Genomic DNA, 22,641 nt, shown 5'->3' with positions numbered 1-22,641 from the left:
GCCAGTTTGTAATTCGTGGTCACAGCTTCAATGTTTTTGCAATATTACAATTCCAGGTTGCCATAGGACAAAAATAAAACAATAACACCATGCTGGTGTGCACTACGTTTGCATTAAATTCCAGGTGGAAAATTACCACACAAAGAAAACAATGCCCCTAAAGTGCATTTAAATCTTACAGAAAAATGAATTGCTGTCGAATTTTGGGGAGTGCAGGTGGTGTCAGAATCGTGCAGAAGACCCTTGCAGAGGTCAGGGTGTTGGAGTGTGGGCAGGCGTGGCAATGGGATAGTACAGGCGTGCTCAACGATGAAAAACAGCGGCGATATACAGCAGGCGGCCGCGGTATAGGAAGACATAACGGAATAACCTAGGGCCATAAACATTAGCGTTGCATTTTAATTATATATTATATATTGTTTGTTTTTTAAGTCCTACGGCAGCGGATGTGACGCGCATCCACAAAAGAAAAGCCGCAAAGAATGCACTGAGGTAAGAACAGACATAACCAGCTATCAAAGTTTTTTTTTTTTACTTTGATGTAATTTCGTTTTTTGTAATTTAAACTATCAACATATTCGTGACCATCCATTAGGCGATACACCATTGAAATATAGTCCATTGATCCTTTGCTAGTAGTGTGATGCATGCCAGAACACTGATCTGACAATGACCAGTATCAGATGTAGAAATTAAAATCGTTTCTAACCGGAAAGTAATTACATTTATAATTCCCTATAATAAACTAATTCTAGGAGGTAGCTGCTTCACCGTTTCCTAACAACTTTGCGGCCTATACATTTTTATTCGCCTGCTAATTAATCATCACCAGCAAGCTGTTTTGCGGCAGCAAACATGGAGGCAGTCTTACGGTTTATAGGCATTCATCAGAATTATATCATATGTATTTATTTCGATGGAATAAATACGTTTCTCTTGGCTCTATACGAATTACATGGTGTTGTTTGTGTTTGCTGATATGCGCGGCACAGTGCTCTTATTTTCAAACGTTAAATCGCATAACATTAATTGGATTATATTATGAGAAGGACCGCCTTGCATGGATGCATTCTTTATTTTTATTTTTGGTGATTGGTTACTCGTTTTTTATTATGCAGATTGGGGTTTGTGTATGCAGGCTATAATGGATTCGTGATGAACAGAAGTGGCCCCCTCCGCCTCACACGTACCGTCTGGGTAGCACCATAACAGGCTCCTGCTCTATAGCTTGGCATATTGCGTGTGCATAGCCATTCGTTTAGATCTGCCTACCAGGCTAGGTCGAAACTCTACAGGTTGAGACAATGATGACCGTCACAAATCTGGGACCAGCGGTATTGCTAACTAGCATAGCTGGTCCCATTGTTGCAAAGAGTCATGGGATATTAGAATACCGTTGTCTTAACCTTTGTCATCTTCAACCAAGCTGCCAGGCAGGGCTGAAAAACCAGTCGCGCAGTGGGTGCTACCTTGGTGCTGATGTTGCAGCGCTGCTCGTCTGGTTGCTAGGCAGCCATGGGGCGGCGGCACCATGAGGGATGCTGTCATGAAGGAACTGTACAAAATAGGAAGGCTAGGCCTACATTCTTTTCAGGAGACATTTGAATCGTAATTCACCACCCAGAAGCATTTTTTTGAATGGATGATAAATTGTGTTGAACAGAAGCTTTAGTCATCCTAGTCAAGTGGCTTCATACATGTTTGTTCATCAAGTATATCTTATAATAATTAGCTATTGCTTGAATCAGCGATTATAATAAAAATAAAAATATATCCCATTTAGCAGACGCTTTTGTCCAAAGCGACTTACAAGTCGGCTGGGGCCACTACTTTTACATATGGGTGGCCCCAGCGGGAATCGAACCCACGACGCTTGGCGTTGCAAGCGCCATGCTCTACCGACTGAGCCACACAGGACCACACATCATCCTTAGGGTAACTTGGGAGAAAACGCCCCCTTTAAGGAAAATGTCTATTTTCTGACAGAAAAAAACGATGTTTCTTAATATATACTGTTGAAGTAGGAAGTTAACATACACGTAGGTTGGAGTCATTAAAACTCGTTTTTCAACCACTCACAAAATTTCTTGTTATCAAACTATAGTTTTAGCAAGTTGGTTAGGAAATCTACTGCGCATTACACAAGTCATTTTTCCAACAATTGTTTACAGACAGATTATTTAATTTATAATTCACGGTATCACAATTCCAGTGGGTCAGAAGTTCACATACACTAAGTTGACTGTGCCTTTAAACAGCTTGGAAAATTCCAGAAAATTATGTCATGGCTTTAGATGCTTCTGATAATTGACTAATTGACATCATTTGAGTCAATTGAAGCTGTACCTGTGAATGTATTGTTAAACTCAGTGCCTCTTTGCTTGACATCACGGGAAAATCAAAAGAAATCAGCCAAGTCCTCAGCAATTTCCAAACGCCTGAAGGTACCATGTTCATCTGTACAAACAATAGTATGCAAGTATAAACACCATGGGACCACACAGCCGTCATACCGCTCAGGAAGGAGACACGTTCTGTCTCCTAGAGATGAACGTACTTTGGTGCGAAAAGAGCAAATCAATCCCAGAACTACAGCAAAGGACCTTGTGAAGATGCTGGAGGAAACCGGTACAAAAGTATCTATATCCACAGTAAAACAAGTCCTATATCGACATAACCTTAAAGGCCTCTCAACAAGGAAGAGCCACTGCTCCAAAACCGGCATAAAAAAGCCAGACTACTTTGCAACTGGGCACAGGGACAAACATCATACTTTTTGGAAATGCCCTCTGGTCTGATGAAGCAAAAATAGAACTGTTTGGCCACAATGACCATCGTTATGTTTGGAGGAAAAAGGTTGCGGCTTGCAAGCCAAAGAACGCCATCTCAACCGTGAAGCATGGGGGTGGCAGCATCATATTGTGGGGGTGCTTTGCTGCAGGAGGGACTGGTGCACTTCACAAAATAGATGGCATCATGAGGTAGGAAAATTATGTGGACATATTGAAGCAACATCTCAAGACATCAGTCAGGAAGTTAAAGCTTGGTCACAAATGGGTCTTCCAAATGGACAATAACCCCAAGTATACTTCCAAAGTTGTTGCAAAATGGCTTAAGGACAATGAAGTCAAGGTATTGGAGTGGCCATCACAAAGCCTTGACCTCAATCTTATAGAAAATGTGTGGGCAGAACTGAAAAAGCATGTGGGAGCAAGGAGGCCTACACACCTGACTCAGTTACACCAGCCCTGTCAGGAGGAATGGGCCAAAATTTACTCAACTTATTGTGGGAAGCTTGTGGAAGGCTACCCGAAACGTTTGACCTAAGTTAAACAATTTAAGGGCAATACTACCAAATACTAATTGAGTGTATGTAAACTTCTGACCCACTGAGAATGTGATGAAAGAAATAAAAGGTGAAATAAATCATTCTCTCTACTATTATTCTGACATTTCACATTCTTAAAATAAAGTGGTGATCCTACCTGACCTAAGACAGGGAATTTTTACTAGGATTAAATGTCAAGAATTGTGAAAAACAGAGTTTAAATGTATTTGGCTAAGGTGTATGCAAACTTCAGACTTCAACTGTAGATAAGTGTATAATGGCTATCATTTGGCAAACACATTTTGAAGGAAAATAAGTGGCAGAATTATATATTTTTTGTTATTCAATAAAAACAGAAACGTTTAGCTACTAGATGGAATCTGTTCAATTGTACAGGTACATACAGAGAAACTACACAAGGTAAGATGTGGTATATATTTTATGTTCCAGATACTGATACTTATCATAAACATTATCTGTATGAAGTTAGTCAAAAAATCAATAGTGTATAGAGAGACCTAATGGTTGAATAGGAAGTGAGAGGGATGCTGGAGGGGAGGAGAGGGGATACATTGCTGTCTGGAGAGAAAATGTCATGATGAAAATGCATTCTCAAGATCACAGTTAATCAGTGGAACTTTCAAGCTGCTTATCTATTTCTCATAGATGTTTCTATTGTTGTGAAGATTACAATTTTGTATTTCATTCCAGTTAACTTCCTTCATACGATGTGTTGTTCTCACCTAGATAATGCGTGACAGTCAAAGGATCAGAAGTCTGCCCACCCATAATTGATTATGTTCAGTTTATTGACGTCATTGTCGATAACTATAAATGAAAACCATAGCATCCTTTCAGAATAGGCCTGTTCTAATCCTGGGGCATGTTTTGTGTGTCTAGATGATGGTGGTTGGACAGATTCTATCCAATGAAAGGTTATTGAATGCAGCTTATACAGCAGAACATGACACCATTTACCCCTGGTCACGATTATGTTACATAATGTATTATCAGTCCAATCACAAATGAATGTGTCTCTTTGTCCTTCCTGTGCGTCTGTTCCTTTAACAACACACCCATGCTATTAATGATCTGAATAAATCATGAGGACCAGAGCACAGAAGATGAGACTGCTGATATTATACAAGGGTTCATTTAAAATGTTAACTGCCCTCCCATTACTGCTCAAGAGGGACTTTGATTTAAAAAATCTGATAATGCAATTTGGACTATTCATTTATTAAATATTATCTCATTATCCATAAATATGCAGGAAGATATTAAGACTGAGTTTTCTGCTATTTTTAGAACTCGAAATGAGAGGGAGTGTAGATCTAAATTTCTAATGACGAAGATAATATTCACCAATATAGCTTATTTTAAATTAGTTAGTTGTGACAAGACCGAATCAATGCTGACTTTTTCCACATAATTAGTTTATGCCCATTAACTGCAATTTCCCTCATTAACCTAATGAAAGCCTGGCCAGAGAAATCAATTTGGGATTACTTGTGTTTATTTTTTATTTAACCTTATTTAAATAGGCAAGTTAGTTTAGAACAAATTCTTATTTACAATGACAGCCTACCCCGGCAAACCCTAACGACGCTGGACAATTGTGCACCACCATATGGGACTCCCAATCACGGCCGGCTGTGATACAGCCAGGATTCGAACCAGGGTCTGTGCCTTAGACCACTGCGCCATGTGGGAGCCCTCATTATACTCCTATTCACCCCCTAGTTCCTCTAACTGCATCTCCTGCTCTCAGTCAGGAGAAAGACTCGGCTGCCATGTCAGGAACATTTGTGCATTTATAAGGGTCGATAAATGCATGTAATGCATATGGACATTTAATGTGGTTTCCACATGTCCAGCTCCTAAATGGGACTGGCAGAGAGGCTCATCATAAACAGCAGCAATGGGAGGTGAGTGAACTGAGGGCATAGGGTTCGCCTGTCAGAGCTCCCCTCTCTTTCCTCTGGGTTTTCCTGGAGCTGAGGTGAAGAGGCTTGCCCAGCTCTAGTAGCAGTATCGAATTAGTGGATACTCTCACTGCTCTCAGGGTAGGTCTACCGGTTTTGACTAGCAGAAGAGACTTTCGTAGCAGGTTAGGAGAACTTAAGCAGCAGGCTAGGAAAATGTACGTGGCAGGTTAGGAGGATTAGCGTGGCAGGTTAGGAGAATTAGGTTAGGGTTAGCTCAAATGTTAAAATTGTTCCTGACACGACTTGAACATATCTAGCTACAACCAGGCCTGCCCTGAGAACGGTCTTGGTTTTCAATAATGCAATGTTGTGCTCTAATAGTGGGGAAGGACAAGGAGGTAGAAATGGGTATAGACTACTAAAGCCTAACCTATGTGACGTCCTAGTCATTATAGCCCTCCCTGGAGAGAGAGAGTGAGCTGCTCTCTGTCTGCTACTCTCCTCTCAGCAGCTGTGCCCACTTGCAGTGACTCTCACACAAAGAACCAGAAGGTTTTGACACACTCACAGGTTGTGTGCCAAATGGCACCCTTTTCCCTGTATAGTATAGCCTTAGGGGCCTTGGTCAAGTGTAGTGCACTATATAGGAAATATGGTGCCATTTGGTTTGCAGACACTCCAAACCACATCCCAGCATGAACTGGGACCTACCAGGGCAGAGGCAGCAGAATGGAGACTGTTTATATCAAGACAGAAATAGGAATGGATGTAAAGCTTAGGTAAGTAAATAAGTAGCCTATATTAAACAGGTGACAAATCCACCTGAATGTGGTGAAACAGTTCACATAATTGTGCTTTTGCTAAGATATTGTGAATGTAAGAACCAGAAAATAGTAGCTTGGTGTTGTTGGTGTCTGTTTACCAAGGCACATTCAATACAATTTCAATCAATCACATTTATTTTATAAAGACATTTTTACATCAGCAGTTGTCACAAAGTGCTTATACAGATACCTGTCCTAAAACCCCAAAGAGCAAGCAATGCAGATGTAGATGCACATCAGCTTGGAATAACTCCCTAGAAAGGCAGGACCCTAGGAAGGGACCTGATTCCAGTTTGTACCACCACAGAATAAAATAATTTCAGTGAAAGGTGGGCAGCAGTTTATCCATATTATTATCTGTCCTCCACTGTGGTTCATAGAAGTATAGGCCTGGTAGGTAGGAGACTTGGTTGTAAGTGTTTGGGAGTAGAGTGAATGCATTAGAGGAGGAGTTAGGAGTGTATTTAGATACTTGAATGTTTACAGATTATGGTTAAAAACGGTTTACGACCTTAGGAAACCATACCAACACAAAGTGCATTCTGAAATTCACCATTTAATATTTAAAGGGATAGTTCAAACAAAATATTAATTTTTGTAATTTGTAAACGAACATAGCCTACATTAGTTTGGTTAACTATACATGTACCATCACTGATGTCCCTGTAGTTGGTGGAGGCTAATTGTATATTTCATCACTATTGTCGTGTCTTTGGCTATGTCGGATTAATTGATATGACATGCTATTCTATAAAATCATTTCTCTGTGATTAATATCACCTGATTGAGCTAATCATGTAAATGTAATTAACTAGAGAGTCGGGCACCACGAAAGAATGTTTATCGAGCTGTTATCTTCCGAATAAACTCTTAAAGACCTAGTAATATTTTACATCAATAGCAGTCAATATCAATCGTCACCTTAATTCAGTCTCATCTGAAAGATGCAAATTCTTGGTTATCTGCACGAACCCTGGCTAACAATTTGAATCAGCAATACAAAATTGGGTTTAGTTATTTATCTACTAAATACCTAACTAATCACACAGATTTACACATACACATATTTAAATCATAACTTGATCACAAATTATGTCAAAAAGGAAAACGTCCCTAGCGGGCAGAACAAATATGACAGCTTGTTACACAAAGAAAAAGGGCTGGGTTTATGTGAAAGAGCGGGAAGACTGAGGGACACAGGGAGAAGCTGTGCTATCGTAAATACAGTATCTTATGCATTCTAAATAACCACCCATTTGAAAAAGGTAAATGCAATAAATATTTACTCTGAGCTGCGCTTCAAAGGGTTGGTGGTAGATGGAAGATCATGTTGCCAAACCGAGTCCTCTGTCCTTTGAAGAATGTCTCTGGTGGTCAATTGGATAAGTTGTAGTAACAACGTTGTGTGATAGACGGGATACTCTGTCTGTTCCTTCCTAACCCTCGTTTGCAGCAGCTGTTGCTAACTTAACGGCTAGGAGGTATCACTTCTGTAGCGAATAAGAGTTCAAAGTTCATACCATTCGCAATCAAAGCTCACGCTGGTGTTGGCTTCGTTCTGTAGTTATTATCTGAACCATTCTCACATAGGACCGTCGTCCTCACATTTGTCATCAGGGCTTTATATAGGAAGGGAGAAATGGGGTGTGTTTCATAGTTTACAAGCTATGTCTCTTCACGTGGGCGGGCCAGAGAGTGAGCAGCCCTTATGAAAACCCACATCTCACATTTTAGAAGCTAAAATCACATTTCATCCCATCACAAATCATTTCATATTCAAACATTTAAATTGAATAACAATTCCATGTGAATCCGATAACTCTGATGTGTAGACTTTCCACTGTAGAGTTTATGTCATCTTATCATTGATGAGAATGTCTCAGATGACAACCGAGCTGACATCATATTCATTAAGTACCACCGCATATGTTCAATTGGTCAGATTACCAGAATATAGTTCATTTCCCCCCACCTACTGATGTTCCCAGAATCTCTATGTTATCCAAGGGTGCAAATGTAAATGTAACCTCAGTAGGGTAGAGAAAGGAAAAAGGGGGGAAAAGGTATTTATGACTGTCATAAACCTACCCCCCAGGCCAACGTCATGACACTATGTTTGCCTGTTCTTCAGATGTTTACACTACCAGGGCGTGATATTGTTATGTGATGTTGTGAGCTATTTGTGGCTAATCTGAGCTGTTCAGTTTTGAATTTGTGTCAGCACAGGAGAGAGGGTGTGGCGTGTTAAGGGTCTAATCTGCTTTCAGCAGAAATGTGTGTATGTGTGTGTGTGTGTGTGTGTGTGCGTGCGTGCGTGCTTGCGAGCGTGCGTGCCTGTAAGTGTGTGTGTTTACTGGGTGATGGTTGGTTGGCTCTTTTTGAAAACCTCCGGTAATTCTTTACTGGTTTTCCAATTACTGGTCATCTATGATTGAGTTGACTTCCTGCTGGCAGGCGTTGTAATGCTGCTGTCTGAGCTCTTACTGCTAATGCTGCATTTCTCCACTCCCCACTGGTTTTGCTAGCCTACGGCACACACAGGCTTTACTCTGTGGAATAGCTCATCCCTAGTGTGGGGTGGGAGGAAGGCTTCTGTGTTTGTGTCTAAATTACAACAAACAACGAACACAGTTTTTTCCCCTCTGACATCATTGCACGCACGATAGAAGAGCACAATATGTACAGCAATGTTGTTTTACCATGCTGCCCGACGCTCCTCAGCTCGGCAACAAAATCAGTGACAACCGTGGTGGGGCGGCCAGTGAGGCTGTTTACCCTACTGCAGACTCCATCTTTAAGGCTAATGATTGGTAACTGCAGCAGGTTAGACAATATTAAACTAAAATGTATTACAGTATATGCATGCACTGTATTTATTGTCCATTGCATTTTGCATTAAATTAAGTTCTTCACAAAATGCTAAATGTATCTCTTTGAAACTGCAATGCATTTTATTTTCCCTCTCCTCTCACCCCAGCTCTTCCCACTCATCGTCCTGTGGCACCCACCTGTGAGCAGTAGAAGATGAGCACCTCGCCCACCCCTAAGGGTACTCCTGTGCAGTGGAGCCCCATTGATGGGGCCCCTAGTGATAGGGTCCCCGAGGCCCTGGTGTCTCCACAACACTACACACCCGGCTCCTCTGAGCCCCAACACAAGAAACGGGTCTCCAGCCTCCTGCAGAGCCCGGTGAGTACACTCACCGTGTGTGTGTATGTTCTTGTGTGTGCATCCAGTTGGCTTGGGTCTATGTGTAAGTGTGCACACACGTCTGTGTGTCTCTGTGTGTGCATATACACATACTGTATGTGTGTGGTAGACTTTTCAGGGACCTGTGTGTATCAGCAGTGTTGCAGTTCTTGACACAAACCGGTGCGCCTGGCACTTACTACCATAACCAGTTGAAAACACTTAAACCTTTTGTCTTGCCCATTCACCCTCTGAATGGCACACACACAATACATTTTCTCTGTTGTCTCAAGGCTTAACATTCCTTCTTTAACCTGTCTCCTCCCCTTCATCTACACTGATTGAAGTGGATTTAACAAGTGACATCAATAAGGGATCATAGCTTTCACCTGGATTCACCTGGTCAGTCTATGTTAGGGCTCTCCAACCCTGTTCCTGGAGAGCTACCATCCTGTAGCTTTTCACTCCAACCCTATCTAGCACACCAGTTTCTAATAATCTAGCAACTAGCTTGCACCGTTCTGAGTGTTTTAGCTCTCAGGCTAATTGTGGGTGTATTTTAACTACCATGTTAATAGCTTGTCCTGTGTGTGTACATGCGTATGAATACTGCGTGCTGCGTGTGTGCTGGGTGTATGTGTGTCCGTGTGTGTCCGTGTGTGTGTGTCCGTGTGTGTGTGTGTGTTTGTATATATATATATATATATATATAGATATATATATAGATATATTTATATATATACAGTGCCTTGCGAAAGTATTCGGCCCCCTTGAACTTTGCGACCTTTTGCCACATTTCAGGCTTCAAACATAAAGATATAAAACTGTATTTTTTTGTGAAGAATCAACAACAAGTGGGACACAATCATGAAGTGGAACGACATTTATTGGATATTTCAAACTTTTTTAACAAATCAAAAACAGAAAAATTGGGCGTGCAAAATTATTCAGCCCCCTTAAGTTAATACTTTGTAGCGCCACCTTTTGCTGCGATTACAGCTGTAAGTTGCTTGGGGCATGTCTCTATCAGTTTTGCACATCGAGAGACTGAATTTTTTTCCCATTCCTCCTTGCAAAACAGCTCGAGCTCAGTGAGGTTGGATGGAGAGCATTTGTGAACAGCAGTTCCCAGTTCTTTCCACAGATTCTCGATTGGATTCAGGTCTGGACTTTGACTTGGCCATTCTATCACCTGGATATGTTTATTTTTTAACCATTCCATTGTAGATTTTGCTTTATGTTTTGGATCATTGTCTTGTTGGAAGACAAATCTCCGTCCCAGTCTCAGGTCTTTTGCAGACTCCATCAGGTTTTCTTCCAGAATGGTCCTGTATTTGGCTCCATCCATCTTCCCATCAATTTTAACCATCTTCCCTGTCCCTGCTGAAGAAAAGCAATGATGTTGCCACCACCATGTTTGACAGTGGGGATGGTGTGTTCAGCGTGATGAGCTGTGTTGCTTTTACGCCAAACATAATGTTTTGCATTGTTGCCAAAAAGTTCAATTTTGGTTTCATCTGACCAGAGCACCTTCTTCCACATGTTTGGTGTGTCTCCCAGGTGTCTTGTGGCAAACTTTAAACGACACTTTTTATGGATATCTTTAAGAAATGGCTTTCTTCTTGCCACTCTTCCATAAAGGCCAGATTTGTGCAATATACGACTGATTGTTGTCCTATGGACAGAGTCTCCCACCTCAGCTGTAGATCTCTGCAGTTCATCCAGAGTGATCATGGGCCTCTTGGCTGCATCTCTGATCAGTCTTCTCCTTGTATGAGCTGAAAGTTTAGAGGGACGGCCAGGTCTTGGTAGATTTGCAGTGGTCTGATACACCTTCCATTTCAATATTATCGCTTGCACAGTGCTCCTTGGGATGTTTAAAGCTTGGGAAATCTTTTTGTATCCAAATCCGGCTTTAAACTTCTTCACAACAGTATCTCGGACCTGCCTGGTGTGTTCCTTGTTCTTCATGATGCTCTCTGCGCTTTTAACGGACCTCTGAGACTGTCACAGCGCAGGTGCATTTATACGGAGACTTGAATTCACACAGGTGGATTGTATTTATCATCATTAGTCATTTAGGTCAACATTGGATCATTCAGAGATCCTCACTGAACTTCTGGAGAGAGTTTGCTGCACTGAAAGTAAATGGGCTGAATAATTTTGCACGCCCAATTTTTCAGTTCTTGATTTGTTAAAAAAGTTTGAAATATCCAATAAATGTCGTTCCACTTCATGATTGTGTCCCACTTGTTGTTGATTCTTCACAAAAAAATACAGTTTTATATCTTTATGTTTGAAGCCTGAAATGTGGCAAAAGGTCGCAAAGTTCAAGGGGGCCGAATACTTTCGCAAGGCACTGTATATATATACACAGTGGGGCAAAAAAGTATTTAGTCAGCCACCAATTGTGCAAGTTCTCCCACTTAAAAAGATGAGAGAGGCCTATAATTTTCATCATAGGTACACTTCAACTATGACAGACAAAATGAGAAAAAAAATCCAGAAAATCACATTGTAGGATTTTTTATGAATTTATTTACAAATTAAGGTGGAAAATAACTATTTGGTCAATAACAAAAGCTTATCTCAATACTTTGTTATACTTTGTTGGCAATGACAGAGGTCAAACGTTTTCTGTAAGTCTTCACAAGGTTTTCACACACTGTTGCTGGTATTTTGGCCCATTCCTCCATGCAGATCTCCTCTAAAGCAGTGATGTTTGGGGCTGTTGCTGGGCAACACGGACTCCCTCCAAACATTTTCTATGGGTTTGAGAACTGGAGACTGGCTAGGCCACTCCAGGACCTTGAAATGCTTCTTACGAAGCCACTCCTTCGTTGCCCGGGCGGTGTGTTTGGGATCATTGTCATGCTGAAAGACCCAGCCACGTTTCATCTTCAATGCCCTTGCTGATGGAAGGAGGTTTTCACTCAAAATCTCACGATACATGGCCCCATTCATTCTTTCCTTTACACGGATCAGTCGTCCTGGTCCCTTTGCAGAAAAATAGCTCCAAAGCATTTTTATTTATTTTACTAGGCAAGTCAGTTAAGAACAAATTCTTATTTTCAATGACGGCCTAGGAACAGTGGGTTAACTGCCTGTTTAGGGGCAGAACAACAGATTTGTACGTTGTCAGCTCGGGGATTCGAACTTGCAACCTTCCGGTTACTAGTCCAATGCTCTAACCACTAGGCTACCCTGCCGATGTTTTCACCCCCATGCTTCACAGTAGCTATGGTGTTCTTTGGATGCAACTCAGCATTCTTTGTCCTCCAAACACGACGAGTTGAGTTTTTACCAAAAAGTTCTATTTTGGTTTCATCTGACCATATGACATTCTCCCAATCTTCTTCTGGATCATCCAAATGCTCTCTAGCAAACTTCAGACGGGCCTGGACATGTACTGGCTTAAGCAGGGGGACACGTCTGGCACTACAAGATTTGAGTCCCTGGCGGCGTAGTGTGTTACTGATGGTAGGCTTCGTTACTTTGGTCCCAGCTCTCTGCAAGTCATTCACTAGGTCCCCCCGTGTGGTTCTGGGATTTTTGCTCACCGTTCTTGTGATCATTTTGACCCCATGGGGTGAGATCTTGCACGGAGCCCCAGATCGAGGAAGATTATCAGTGGTCTTGTATGTCTTTAATTTCCTAATAATTGCTCCCACCGTTGATTTCTTCAAACCAAGCTGCTTACCTATTGCAGATTCAGTCTTCCCAGCCTGGTGCAGGTCTACAATTTTGTTTCTGGTGTCCTTTGACAGCTATTTGGTCTTGGCCATAGTGGAGTTTGGAGTGTGACTGTTTGAGGTTGTGGACAGGTGTCTTTTATACTGATAACAAGTTCAAACAGGTGCCATTAATACAGGTAACGAGTGGAGGACAGAGGAGCGTCTTAAAGAAGAAGTTACAGGTCTGTGAGAGCCAGAAATCTTGCTTGTTTGTAGGTGACCAAATACTTATTTTCCACCACAATTTGCAAATAAATTCATTAAAAATCCTACAATGTGATTTTCTGGATTTGCTTTTCTCTTTCTCTTTTTTCTTTGTCTGTCATAGTTGAAGTGTACCTATGATGAAAATTACAGGCCTCTCTCATCTTTTTAAGTGGGAGAACTGGTTGGTGGCTGACTAAATACTTTTTTGCCCCACTGTATGTATATATATATATATATATATATATATATATATATATATATATATATATATATATATATATATATATATATATATATATATATATATAGTCTTTCCGGGAGGAGCTGGATGTTCTGATCCAGGAACAGATGAAGAAGGGAGGCAGCAGCTCCAACCTCTGGGCTCTGAGGCAGATAGCTGACTACATGGCCTCTCAAGGCTCCCCTGCCGCCTTATCCACCTCCCCCTCCAGTACAGGTAATGTGTAGGTTCACACACACACACATGCATGCGGACGCACATACACACACACACACACACTCAGAAATAAACACACACTCATAAACAAACATATTCATGGATGTACAGGTTCAAATACACGTCAAATACACGTCTAACACCAAGACACAGACAAGTAAATCACCTGACCAAAAGATTAACAAACAAACACACAAGATCATTTTCTCTGATCTGCTATTGACTCCTCTCTACTTTCAATCTTTCACTGTGTAGGCATGATGATGGTGACGCCCATCAATGACCTGCATGGCTCGGAGCCCGGAAGCATGGTGAAGGGAGAGAGGCTGATGCGTTGTAAACTGGCCAGTGTCCACCGCCTTCTGGACCTCTACGGCTGGGCCCAGCTCAGCCACACCTGCCTCACCGTGAGTGGACCTGCCTGGCTGACACTCTTTTGGTCTTTCTTTCATTATTTTGCTTTGTTCTTTTAGAACCCAATTTTGACAATGCAAAAAAGCACTACTATCAAAAGAGATGGTTTTAGTAACATAATTACCATTACAATGTCCATGAGGGTAAAATTGTATGCAGGTATTGAACATTTGAAGCAGATACTTGACTATGCACTTATGGAACTCATTTTGAAAGGACAACATCACAGCTTTTTTGTTACTACTTAACTTTCTCTCTCTTTGTGCTTTCTATTTTTACATTTGGCCTCATTCTCTCTCTGTTTGTTTTTCTACCCATCCCTTCCTTATCTCTATCCCTCTCTCTGTTTGTAAAGTTTGATATCTGACAGAGTTGTGTGTGTGTTGTCTCCTGTCAGCTGCGTGTCAGTAAGGAACAGGAGCACTTCCTGGTTCTTCCCAATGGCTTGGCCTACGGTGAGGTCACTGCCTCTAGCTTGGTGAGTTCACTATTAATGTTGAAGATTTTTTATAACTAACCCAAGACAGACCAGAGTCTGTCGTTTCCAATGGGAGCAAATTAATCATAGTGGGCAGAACACGCAAGGAGGTGGTCGGAGCTTTCAAGCATTTATTTGCATATTTCCATTAGGGAACACCTACTCTGTGAAGTGTGTGTGTGCAATAACTCAATTTGCCCTTGCACTCCTTGTAAACAATGCAATATTTTGAAGCTTTGGCAAAGGGTAAAGTCTACAAAACACAGTCCACTCTGTTACAGATAGTTATGGAGATCAAATGTTTCTTCAATGAGAAAATTAACAGAATGTCTGCCAAAATCCGTCTCGCTCCATCTTCTCCCACTGCCGGCCACTGGGCTTCCTCTCATAACCCTATTTGGTGGTGAGTGGAAAAACCAACCGGATGCTTCACATTTATACCACTGGTGAAATATCTGTCTCATTGTTCTAACTGTGCTAACGACGCTCCACAGTCACAAAGGAAACTAATGATGTCCACTTCATCTGAAAAAAAATATTCTGTGATAAGTGTGCTGCTTGTTAACCCTGAACCATGATAAAACATAAGCTGATTTGTTTCTGGTTGACATAGATAAGTACTAATTATTCAGTCAACTTATTAATTAATGCTTTTGCTCACCTCAGTCACAGAATGTCTTCATCAAACAACCTTTTTTGGTTTGCTTTGCATTATAATAAAAATGGTAATATGCACTGTAATAGGCATTACATAAATATATACAGGTGCCAGTTTTGTCAGGAACAAAGTTTCCAAACTAGTGTAAAAACCAAATAGAACTGTTCTCAGGGCTGCTGCTGGTGGTGTTGATGCGTTGTTGTCTCCTCCCAGGTGAAGGTGAACATCCTGGGGGAGGTGGTGGAGAGGGGCAGCACCCCCCTGGGGGTAGACCTGGGTTCCTTCAGCCTTCACTCAGCCATTTACTCCACCCGGCCAGACGTACGCTGCCTGCTGCACCTCCACACCCCCGCCACTACCGCTGTGAGACACACACACACACACACACACACACACACACACACACACACACACACACACACACACACACACACACACACACACACACACACACACACACACACACACAGTGGAGTCCTAGGACTCACACAGTAGTAGTACTCCTGCACTTGAGATTTGGAGGTGTGGCTCAGTTGGTAGAGCATGGAGCTTGCAACACAAGGGTTGTTGGTTCGATTTCCACGGGGGACAAGTACGAAAAATGTATCCACTCACTACTGTAAATCGCTCTGGATAAACAACTAAAAGGTACAATAATAATAGGTATAATAGAACAATTTATTAGATAACAATATAAGATTAGGCGCTGATGACAAAACTTGTCATGAAAAACCCTGCTAAATCCTACAGAATGTGACTTACAGTTAGTTGTCTGTATGTGCAGGTGTCAGCCATGAAGTGTGGCCTCCTGCCGCTGTCCCATGAGGCTTTGCTGGTGGGTGAGGTAGCGTACTACGACTACAACAGGCTGATGGAGGACGAGGAGGACAGAGTGGGGCTCCAGAAGAGCCTGGGGCCCACCTGTAAGGTGAGGACATTACAGCAGAACAAGGGGTTAATGTGACATGCTTGTGATTTAGTTATGATACTGCTCATTTGCTTCTTGAGACAAATATCTCCAATAATAGGGAAAACACAAGCTCAATTGACTATATTTTTTGTGAAACCATAAGAATTGTGATGACAGGGTCGAAGAAAAATAACAGTGTACAGTTGTGGCCAAAAGTTTTGAGAATGACACAAATATTAAATTCCACAAAGTTTGCTGCTTCAGTGTTTTTAGATATTTTTGTCAGATGTTGCTATGGAATACTGAATTATAATTACAAGCATTTCATAAGACACTTAGTGTCAAAGGCCTTTATTGACAATTACATGAAGTTGATGCAAAGTGTCAATATTTGCAGTATTGACCCTTCTTTTTCAAGACCTCTGCTATTTGTCCTGGCATGCTGTCAATTAACTTCTGGGCCACATCCTGACTGATGGCAGCCCATTCTTGCATAATCAATGCTTGGAGTTTGTCAGAATTTGTGGGGTTTTGTTTGTCCACCCGCCTCTTGAGGATTGACCACAAGTTCTCAATGGGATTAAGGTCTGGGGAGTTTCCTGGCAATGGACCCAAAATGATGGTTGGGAGAAGTTACTCTCGGAGGATGTGTTGGTACCATTCTTTATTCATGGCTGTGTTCTTAGGCAAAATTGTGAGTGAGCCCACTCCCTTGGCTGAGAAGCAACCCCACAGATGAATGGTCTCAGGATGCTTTACTGTTGGCATGACACAGGACTGATGGTAGCGCTCACCTTGTCTTCTCCTTGTTTTTTCCGGATGCCCAAACTATCAGAAAGGGGATTCATCAGAGAAAATGACTTCACCCCAGTCCTCAGCAGTCCAATCCCTGTACCTTTTGCAGAATATCAGTCTGTCCCTGATGTTTTTCCTGGAGAGAAGTCTTTGCTGCCCTTCTTGACACCAGGCCATCCTCCAAAAGTATTCACCTCACTGTGCGTGCAGATGCACTCACACTTGCCTGCTGCCATTCCTGAGCAAGCTCTGTATTGGTGGTGCCCCGATCCCGCAGCTGAATCAACTTTAGAAGACGGTCCTGGTGCTTGCTGGACTTTCTTGGGCGCCCTGAAGCCTTCTTCACGACAATTGAACTGCTCTCCTTGAAGTTCTTGCTGATCCGATAAATGGTTGATTTAGGTGCAATCTTACTGGCAGCAATATCCTTGCCTGTAAAACCCTTTTTGTGCAAAGCAATGATGACGGTGATGTTTCCTTGCAGATAACCATGGTTGACAATTAATTGCAATTCATCTGATTACTCTTCATAACATTCTGGAGTATATGCAAATTGCCATCATACAAACTGAGGCAGCAGACTTTGTGAAAATTAATATTTGTGTCATTCTCAAAACTTTTGGCCTTGACTGTATGTACTCTGAGGTTACTAGAGGGTTGCACTATAAGTGTTTTTTCACTTGCTGAAGTCTATCTTTATTCCTAGGTGCTGGTGCTTCGAAACCATGGTATCGTGGCCCTGGGGGAGTCAGTGGAAGAGGCTTTTTACACCATCTACCACATCCAGGCTGCCTGTCAGATCCAGGTACAGAGACACACATACTGACGCTCCATCCTGCCAAAGGCTTGGGGCACAACTCTGACTGCCCCATTGAGTGAGAGAACTCCCAGACTCATAGCTCAGTGACTGTGTGTGCACAAGAGAGAGAAACAAAGAGAGCTAAAGAGTGAGGGGAAAGAGAGAGAGAGAGAGAGAGAGAGAGAGAGAGAGAGAGAGAGAGAGAGAGAGAGAGAGAGAGAGAGAGAGAGAGAGAGAGAGAGAGAGAGAGAGAGAGAGAGAGAGAGAGAGAGAGAGAGAGAGAGAGAGAGAGAGAGAGAGAGAGAGAGAGAGAGAGAGAGAGAGAGAGAGAGAGAGAGGACTGCCAGAATTGTTAGCTCGTTGACTTTGTGTGTATGTATAAGAGACAGAGTTATAGCATTTGCATGAACAGCTTTGGCAGTTTCACGCCTGAATGCTTGTCCTTGCCTTAGTACCCTTGTACTTTGACTGTCGTATGTGCAGTACTGTAACTGTACCGTGTGTCAAACCAAAGGCATAACACACTGCTGCAATCTTGTGATGTGCTGACAGGCGTCAGCATTGTGCAGCGCTGGAGGCGAGCAGAACCTGATCATGCTGGACCGCTCCATCCACAAACCCATCGCTGCAGGCACCGTGGGCTGGGCCGGGTCTACTTTCGGCCCCCTGACCAAGAGTCGACTCGGGGAGCACGAGTTTGAGGCTCTCATGAGGACCCTGGACAACCTGGTGAGATCACAACACAGAACCAAATGTACAATGCTGCAAGCATTCTCAATGTAGTGGAATAATTTACAATGCTACAAAAATTCTCAAAGTAGTGTAATGGGGAGAGTCATTATGAATAGGACAGGTATAATGTTCTTTAGGACGTGCACTAAAATAGATATTCTCACCCCCTACCTTAATGAATTAACATCCACCATAAACAGTACTTAGAAAATGCAGAAAATAACAGTGGTCCAGACACAGGTCTAACCTCCTTTAAACTTCAGGATGTGGACATTGACAATACATCAGTATTGGACATTGACAATACATCAGTCAGCCACACAGTACTGGACATGACAGGGGACATTACACATAAACCTCCCCAACCTCCAGGGTTACCGTACCGGCTACGCCTACCGCTTCTCCGTGCTGCTGGAGCGCTCTCGGACACGGAGGGAGGTGGAGGTACCCGCCACGGTCCACTCCTTCCAGTTTGAGGAGGAGGGGGTGCACCCGTTACCCCGCCAGCACCCCTACGCCCAGCGGCAGCAGCAGGCGAAGACACGCTGGCTCAACACCCCCAACTCCTACCTGAGGGTAAACCAGGACCAAGCCAGCCCCGGACACCAGCACACCACAGTAAGTACCTTAGCGCTAGGCCAGCCCCGGACACCAGCACACCACAGTAAGTACCTGAGAGTTAGGCCAGCCCCGGACACCAGCACACCACAGTAAGTACCTGAGAGTTAGGCCAGCCCCGGACACCAGCACACCACAGTAAGTACCTGAGAGTTAGGCACACCACAGTACCTGAGAGTTAGGCCAGCCCCGGACACCAGCACACCACAGTAAGTACCTGAGAGTTAGGCCAGCCCCGGACACCAGCACACCACAGTAAGTACCTGAGAGCTAGGCCAGCCCCGGACACCAGCACACCACAGTAAGTACCTGAGAGCTAGGCCAGCCCCGGACACCAGCACACCACAGTAAGTACCTGAGAGCTAGGCCAGCCCCGGACACCAGCACACCACAGTAAGTACCTGAGAGTTAGGCCAGCCCCGGACACCAGCACACCACAGTAAGTACCTGAGAGTTAGGCCAGCCCCGGACACCAGCACACCACAGTAAGTACCTGAGAGCTAGGCCAGCCCCGGACACCAGCACACCACAGTAAGTACCTGAGAGTTAGGCCAGCCCCGGACACCAGCACACCACAGTAAGTACCTGAGAGCTAGGCCAGCCCCGGACACCAGCACACCACAGTAAGTACCTGAGAGCTAGGCCAGCCCCGGACACCAGCACACCACAGTAAGTACCTGAGAGCTAGGCCAGCCCCGGACACCAGCACACCACAGTAAGTACCTGAGAGCTAGGCCAGCCCCGGACACCAGCACACCACAGTAAGTACCTGAGAGCTAGGCCAGCCCCGGACACCAGCACACCACAGTAAGTACCTGAGAGCTAGGCCAGCCCCGGACACCAGCACACCACAGTAAGTACCTGAGAGCTAGGCCAGCCCCGGACACCAGCACACCACAGTAAGTACCTGAGAGCTAGGCCAGCCCCGGACACCAGCACACCACAGTAAGTACCTGAGAGCTAGGCCAGCCCCGGACACCAGCACACCACAGTAAGTACCTGAGAGCTAGGCCAGCCCCGGACACCAGCACACCACAGTAAGTACCTGAGAGCTAGGCCAGCCCCGGACACCAGCACACCACAGTAAGTACCTGAGAGCTAGGCCAGCCCCGGACACCAGCACACCACAGTAAGTACCTGAGAGCTAGGCCAGCCCCGGACACCAGCACACCACAGTAAGTACCTGAGAGCTAGGCCAGCCCCGGACACCAGCACACCACAGTAAGTACCTGAGAGTTAGGCCAGCCCCGGACACCAGCACACCACAGTAAGTACCTGAGAGCTAGGCCAGCCCCGGACACCAGCACACCACAGTAAGTACCTGAGAGCTAGGCCAGCCCCGGACACCAGCACACCACAGTAAGTACCTGAGAGCTAGGCCAGCCCCGGACACCAGCACACCACAGTAAGTACCTGAGAGCTAGGCCAGCCCCGGACACCAGTACGCCACAGTAAGTACCTGAGCGCTAGGCCAGCCCCGGACACCAGCACACCACAGTAAGTACCTGAGAGCTAGGCCAGCCCCGGACACCAGCACACCACAGTAAGTACCTGAGAGCTAGGCCAGCCCCGGACACCAGCACACCACAGTAAGTACCTGAGAGCTAGGCCAGCCCCGGACACCAGCACACCACAGTAAGTACCTGAGAGCTAGGCCAGCCCCGGACACCAGTACGCCACAGTAAGTACCTGAGCGCTAGGCCAGCCCCGACACCAGACACCAGTACCTGAGAGCTAGGCCAGCCCCGGACACCAGTACGCCACAGTAAGTACCTGAGCGCTAGGCCAGCCCCAGACATCAGCACATCACAATAAAGAGGGCCTTAGTAGATCGGGGGACTAGCGGCCTGTCCAGGGGTGTACTTGCACATCAAGCTGCCTCTCAATACAGAAGCAGGAGATAGACTACTGCCCTATGGGCCGGTCTAGCTCTGACAAGGCTTTCTTTCTCACTTAGTTTCAGAGGGAGACTGGGGAGGAGCCTAGAAGGTAGTACATAGACTAGTACCACTACCTCCTTTGTGCCCATTCTCAATCTCTGTTGTCAAATCAATGTTCATTCCAACATTTATGCTAACTGGTAATGGATACTACACTGAACAAAAATATAAACACAACATGTATGAATAAAATTAAAGATCCCAGACATTTTCCATACACACAAAAAGCTTATTTTGTACACAAATTAGTTTACGTCCCTCTTAGTGAGCATTTCTTCTTTGCCAAGATAATCCATCCCCCTGACAGGTGTGGCATATCAAGACGCTGATTAAACAGCATGATCATTACACAGGTGCAACTTGTGCTAGGGACAATAAAAGGCCACTCTAAAATGTTTTGTTTTGTCACACAACAAAATGCCACAGATGTCTCAAATGTTGAGGGAGTGTGCAATTGGCATGCTGACTGCAGGAAGGCCCACCTGAGCTTTTGCCAGAGAATTTAACATTAATTTCTCTATCATAAGTCGCCTCCAATGTCGTTTTAGAGAATTTGGCAGTTCATCCAACCACCCTCGCAACCGCAGACCACATGTAACCACGCCAGCCCAGGACCTCCGATTCCAGCTTCTTCACCTGCGGGATCGTCTCAGACCAACCACCTAGACAGCTGATGAAACTGTGGGTTTTCACAACCAAACCGTCTCAGGGAAGCGCATCTGCATGTGCTCATCGTCCTCACTAGGGTCTTGACCTGACTGTAGTTCGGTGTCGTAACCGATTTCATTGTGCAAATCCTCACCTTCGATGCCCACTGGCAGGCTGGAGAAGTGTACTCTTCACAGATTAATCCCGGTTTCAACTGCACCAGCCAGATGGCAGACAGCATGTATGGTGTCGTGTGGGTGAAGGGTTTGCTGATGTCAATGTTGTGAACAATGTTGAGTACCCGATGGTGGTGGTGGGGTTAGGGTATGGGCAGGCCTAAGCTACGGAAAATGAATGCAATTGCATTTTATCGATGGCAATTTGAATGTACAGAGATACCGTGACTAGATCCTGAGGCCTGTTGTCGTGCCATTCATCCACTGCCATCACCTCATTTATCAGCTTGATAATGCATGGGCCCATGCTGCAATGATCTGTAAACAATTCCTGGAAGCTTAAAATGTCCCAGTTCTTCCATGGCCTGCATACTCTATGAGAAGACTAGCTCTCCCCCTTTCCCTCTCTCCCTCTCTCTCTCCTCCCCTGTACCTCCCACTCTCTCTTTCTCGTGTCCTCTGCATTGCAGGGGACAGCCCAGTGCTGGTGTTGATTACTGCAGTGCTGAGTCTGCCCTCTGGTGGTGGAAAGATGTTTCCGTCCATCTGTCTGAGAACACGTGTGATGATAATAACACTGCATAAAAAATGACAACAACAACACTGTATTAAAATAGTGGTTTAAAAAGATGGCTATGATTTTATTAAAAAATGAATGCAGAGTCAAACAGCCAAGGTTGTTTATATACAATAGAATATCAGGAGGATGTCCTTCAAGAAAGACACATTGCCCAGCCAAATGTCATTCTCTCTCTCTCATATAAGAGAAACTTTAAGAGACATTTCTATTTGTTTTTGTAATTGAA

The 22,641-nt window shown here is 44.0% G+C and overlaps 1 protein-coding gene across 4 annotated transcripts in view; it reads left to right on the top strand.

Annotated features, from left to right (window-relative positions):
* Nucleotides 1-231: 231 nt before the first annotated feature.
* The window catches only part of LOC135513910 (beta-adducin-like), a 30,227-nt gene continuing 7,817 nt past the window's right edge, over nucleotides 232-22,641 (top strand). For 2 of the 4 annotated variants that reach the window (XM_064936916.1, XM_064936913.1), the window contains exons 1-10: nucleotides 232-492; nucleotides 9,058-9,269; nucleotides 13,520-13,667; nucleotides 13,923-14,074; nucleotides 14,479-14,559; nucleotides 15,431-15,580; nucleotides 16,002-16,145; nucleotides 17,629-17,727; nucleotides 18,274-18,450; nucleotides 18,826-19,071. In XM_064936916.1, the coding sequence (XP_064792988.1) occupies nucleotides 9,105-9,269; nucleotides 13,520-13,667; nucleotides 13,923-14,074; nucleotides 14,479-14,559; nucleotides 15,431-15,580; nucleotides 16,002-16,145; nucleotides 17,629-17,727; nucleotides 18,274-18,450; nucleotides 18,826-19,071 (1,362 nt within the window). In that variant the 5' untranslated portion in view covers nucleotides 232-492; nucleotides 9,058-9,104. Of the gene's footprint in view, nucleotides 493-5,949; nucleotides 6,036-9,057; nucleotides 9,270-13,519; nucleotides 13,668-13,922; nucleotides 14,075-14,478; nucleotides 14,560-15,430; nucleotides 15,581-16,001; nucleotides 16,146-17,628; nucleotides 17,728-18,273; nucleotides 18,451-18,825; nucleotides 19,072-22,641 lie in introns of those variants that run through there. The other 2 variants (XM_064936915.1, XM_064936914.1) reach the window with 2 other exon arrangements.

Source organism: Oncorhynchus masou, chromosome 25 (genome assembly GCF_036934945.1).
Source record: "Oncorhynchus masou masou isolate Uvic2021 chromosome 25, UVic_Omas_1.1, whole genome shotgun sequence".
In the NCBI taxonomy this organism is placed as follows: domain Eukaryota; kingdom Metazoa; phylum Chordata; class Actinopteri; order Salmoniformes; family Salmonidae; genus Oncorhynchus; species Oncorhynchus masou.
The sequence above is the reverse complement of the archived record's forward strand: the minus strand, read 5'-3'. Positions and strand labels throughout refer to the sequence as shown.